We start from the raw sequence: 4,268 nt of genomic DNA on the forward strand, positions 1-4,268 counted from the left end.
GCATCGGGTGGTTCGTCGCCACACTCCAAGACCAGCTCGACGATGTGCACGCCGCGGTTCTCGATCGATCCATTGCTCCATCCACGTTTGGCGAGGTGGCGGCTGCGGCCTACCGCCTCGCTGCACACACGACCGACTCTACCTTCAAGGTCGGTGCACCTTCGATCCCCCGTCTTGTTTACGACTGCGCTTTCCTAGCTATGGCTTCTCGAGACGCTATGCCACTCGTTCTTGGTGGCAGACACGCTCGTTGCCGAGAGTGCGGCCAAAATGTTTGATTTTTGCAGCCAGTTTGCGCGGCAAGTCGAGGACGCAGCGCTCTCGTTTTACTTTCATCTGCTCCGCCTACTCCTGTACCTGCGCCAAGGCCGCATTGTCGACGCCAAAGCCTATCTCGCTACGATGCCAAAGGCACCCAAGGAGATCAACCCTTTCTGGTCGCTGTATGCTGCCTTTATGACGTTTCGGCTGCAGTGTTACTACGACCCGAACCAAGGCCTCGCCCTCGCGGCCAAGCAAATGGCCCGCTGGCCGCCGTACCTCGCGTCACCCGACTCGGCGGCCTACCTGCGCTACAGTGCGCTTGCGCTCTTCGAAACGTACGAAGTCGCTTGCGTTGTCTTGGACAGCCAAGGGCGGTTTGGCGAGCTCGCCGACCTCGCGACATGCCTCGTGGACCTCTGCACCACATACCGACACATTGTTGTGGCGACGCCACTCGTTGTCGCCCGCGTTCACATTGTGCTGGCACGGGTACGGTCTCTCTTTGAGACGACGTCGCGGCTCACGCGTCCTTGTGCCTGTAGTACGCCCACTCGCTCAACGCGATGGACGCGGCCGTGACGCACATCAACTCGGCGTTCTCACTCTTGTTGACCGAGACACCGGCGTGGCCGCAGCAGTCGGACGCGAGCTTGCTCGTGCTCATGGACATCCTCGACGTGGCAACCACGATTGCGATCGATCCGCTGCCAGAGCTGGACCCCGCAGGTGCCATCGTTGCCGACGCTTTGAACGACGATGCAGCTTCGGAGATTCCAAGTTTTTACCCGACGGAGAACCTTCTTGAATTTGCCGCCGGCATTTTGCGGGACGCAGAGCTGCGCAAGCTCATTTACGACGGCCCGTCCAAGGAAGTCCGCGCCAAGGTAATACGCCTTTGCTTGAGACCAACATATGTACGCATTGCATATTGTAGTACGACCTCTATCTCGGTAAGTGGCTCTGGGCAAGCCACGCTTTGGGCATGACAGGGTCCTACCCGGAGCTGGACGGGCTTCGCAGCTTCGGCCTCTCGATCCTCCAAGACTGTCTTACACTCGCCAGCACTACCATCAACTGCAGTAATACGACCGCAGCCATCATGGTGCTCTTTGGCCCCAAGCTCGCAACGAGCGGCAAGGTTGACGAGGGCGAGCGCACGCTCACGGACGCGCTCAAGATTGCGATCCACACGAAGAACGTGCGGCTCCAGCTGCAGATTATGGTCGAAGTACACGCGTCCTGCGCGCGCAAGTACCAAGCCAAGCCGCAGTCGGTCATCGCTGACAAGTACAAGAAGAAGCTGGCGTCGTATGCGCGCAAGGTGCTCCGCGCGCAGTATGGCTCGGAGGCCTACCGCCGTCTCCTCAAGTGGACGCTGCCGAAAGAACCAACAACGAGCGACGCTTAAGCCACGTCAGCATAGAGTCTACAAGGAATACGTGTTGGCTTAGAGGCGCGAGAGGGCGGTCGTCGCCGTGCGCACGACTTGCTGCGGCACGTTGTCGACGCGCATCGCGTGGGCGGCGGCCGAGCCCGTCATTTCCGCCTACGTGTCATATAGATGAGCCGGCGGCAGGCGGAAGACGTCGTACCATGAAGCGCAGCTCGTTCTCAAACGAGACTGTGAAGCGGCCCACGAGGAGGCTCGCGACCTTGGCAAAGAGCTCCATCGCCACGTTCGCTGCCATCGTCGGTTGGATTTGTGTTGATGGCATCATTGAAGATCGAAGCAAACTTCGAAGGCGAAAAACACCCAACTAGGAGCCTCCCACAATGCGTCCAAATATTAATATTTGTTTCCTGTATAAATGGATACGATGACCTCGGCGCCGTATTGGCTTTTGGCGAGTACCGACTGCTCTTTTAACAAGCGTTGGGTGTTTTGCCACCTGCGCTGTCGGGATATACGGCGGCAAGAACGATGCTACGGCGATGCCGTTGAAAGGTGTTGTCGCTACGAACCCAGCAACCTAGATCGACATCAAGGTCCCTATCCAGCCGGTAGCTAGCCATGGAAGCGATAGCCATCCTTCGTCCACCGCTGGTGCAATCGATCACATCTGACATCGCTGCTTCCAAGGTTGTTGATGCGCAGGAATACCGGTAAGCTTATTACCTACAGCATTCCAGAAACCCTTTCCACTGCCATACGTGGCCGAATCTGGTTGAACGTCACCAGTTTGTCGCCCTCTCTCGTCCATTTTAATGCTATATTATTTTTCTCCGAATTATCAACAACAATTAATGTCACATGGGGAAAATGACTTGCACGGAGTATGCCATTCTGTCAATAGTGTGAAACCAGGATAATAATATTGACAGTCGTGGGTTTGTAAAGCATTTGCATTTGGATATTTTAATTTCAGCGACGATAAGGAATAAAATACAGACCGTGAAGAGCGCTCACTGCCCGTCGCGGCCGACCGTGCTGCAGCCTTGGCCATGCTGGGACATCGTTATTACACCCAGCAATTTCACCGCCATTTTCCCGCAGAGTGGTGCTTTGGGACAAAGCAATCCCGTTGGCGCCACTTGGATTTTTCCGGTTGTGGGAGAGTGTTGGTCGTGAAGCAGGCGGTGGCCATTCGTCAATTACCAAAACACCGCCTCGCCCACAACCAGGATGACCGCTTCGACGAAGGTGAACCTCGTGTCCCAGGACGGCGACAGCTTTGAAGTCGCGCGTGACGTGGCCTGCGTGAGCGAGCTCGTCAAGGCCATGCTGGCCGACGACGAAGGCGACGACACCGTCCGCGAGATTCCGCTGCCCAATGTCAAGAGCCCCGTGCTGGCCAAGGTCATTGAGTTCTGCAACCACCACCACACGACGCCGATGGAGGAGATTGAGAAGCCCCTCAAGAGCGGCGACATGCGCGACGTGGTCTCGGAGTGGGATGCCGCCTTTGTCGAGGTCGAGCAGGAGACGCTCTTTGAGCTCATTCTCGCCGCCAACTACATGGACATCAAGTCGCTTCTCGACCTCTCGTGCGCCAAGGTCGCGACCTTGATCAAGGGCAAGACCTCGGACGAGATTCGCACCATGTTCAACATTGAGGCGCCCGCAGAGGGCGAGGCCGTGGCCATTGAATCCTAAACGTTGTGGTGGCTCCGACGCCGAGCGTCGCTTGTAGCGACTTCTATATCTAGCAAACTATTCATTTTTCCCACGTGATGTTGTTGTCCTGCATTCGACACTTGGGTGAGGCGCAAACAAGGTAGATAGTACGCGCTATGTTGATGGCGTCCTCCCTGCAAGGTCTTGCTGTGATAGAAGTAACGTCGCGTCTTCATATACAAGTACGGTCCATGAAAGCTCAGTAATGGCTCAACGCTGTGTCATATCGCAAGAAGCCGCATCGCTACTGCAAGACGTCGACAAGCACTCTGACAACGCAACCCTTCTGTTGGTCTTGAACATGACGTGACCTAGGTCATGTCTGCCTTGTCTCCTGCAAGAAGGGCCATGTTGATACTCACTTGAGAATGACATGTTGGTGCACATGTAAATCTCCAGTCAAACCAAGCCGTGAACCGAATATGATACCAGCGTTATTAAGGTAGAGTTCAGCCTACGAACGCTGCGCCTCCGCGCGGCAGCAGAAGAAAGCGCATGGATTTGAACGCCACGTAGCGGGACGTTCACTTGCGATGGTCAGTTTGACGTTGTTGTTGCACAACCCGATGTGAATGATGGTGGCGTGAGTGATGGTCGTATCAAGTGGTGTTGCGATCGGAATGCCATTTTCCAATTCCAACGACAACAAGCATGGCTCCCAAGCGCAAGGCCACTTCGGTTGCGACGACACCCAACAAAAAGTCGGCGCGTAGCAACTGCGGCGCGATCAGTCCCGTCGCCGCCAATGCGCTTGCAGCGCTCGGCATCGCGCAATCGACGTTGCTACGCGCTGCATCCCTTGTCCTTGTGAACGTGAGCACCAACATGGACAAGTACTACGAGCTCCAATTGCTTGCTGCTGGCACCGATCACTACTTGTTTGTGCACT

At 56.1% G+C, this 4,268-nt stretch overlaps 3 protein-coding genes across 3 annotated transcripts; 2 read left to right on the top strand and 1 right to left on the bottom strand.

Moving 5' to 3' along the window:
• Positions 1–270: 270 nt before the first annotated feature.
• Positions 271–1,699, top strand: SPRG_17571 (hypothetical protein; the record flags this gene model as incomplete). Its single annotated transcript, XM_012356914.1, has 3 exons — positions 271–753; positions 807–1,148; positions 1,199–1,699. The coding sequence occupies 3 exons, from the start codon at positions 271–273 to the stop codon at positions 1,670–1,672; spliced, it is 1,299 nt and encodes a 432-aa protein (XP_012212304.1). The 3' UTR covers positions 1,673–1,699.
• Positions 1,685–1,984, bottom strand: SPRG_17572 (hypothetical protein; the record flags this gene model as incomplete). The annotated part of the gene is made up of 2 exons (XM_012356915.1): positions 1,685–1,810; positions 1,857–1,984. Coding segments are annotated over 2 exons (227 nt in total), but the record flags the coding sequence as incomplete, so codon positions are not given.
• An 837-nt stretch (positions 1,985–2,821) lies between these two features.
• SPRG_17573 (hypothetical protein) lies at positions 2,822–3,416 on the top strand. The gene has a single exon (XM_012356916.1). It carries the CDS (start codon positions 2,888–2,890, stop codon positions 3,356–3,358), a length of 471 nt encoding a protein of 156 aa, XP_012212306.1. The 5' UTR covers positions 2,822–2,887; the 3' UTR covers positions 3,359–3,416.
• Positions 3,417–4,268: the final 852 nt, after the last annotated feature.

The sequence above is a fragment of the Saprolegnia parasitica genome (genome assembly GCF_000151545.1).
Source record: "Saprolegnia parasitica CBS 223.65 unplaced genomic scaffold supercont2.640, whole genome shotgun sequence".
In the NCBI taxonomy this organism is placed as follows: domain Eukaryota; phylum Oomycota; class Saprolegniomycetes; order Saprolegniales; family Saprolegniaceae; genus Saprolegnia; species Saprolegnia parasitica.

Coding starts and splice junctions, on each gene's coding strand:
- SPRG_17573 (XM_012356916.1), top strand. CDS start 2,888: ATGACCGCTTCGACGAAGGTGAACCTCGTGTCCCAGGACGGCGACAGC.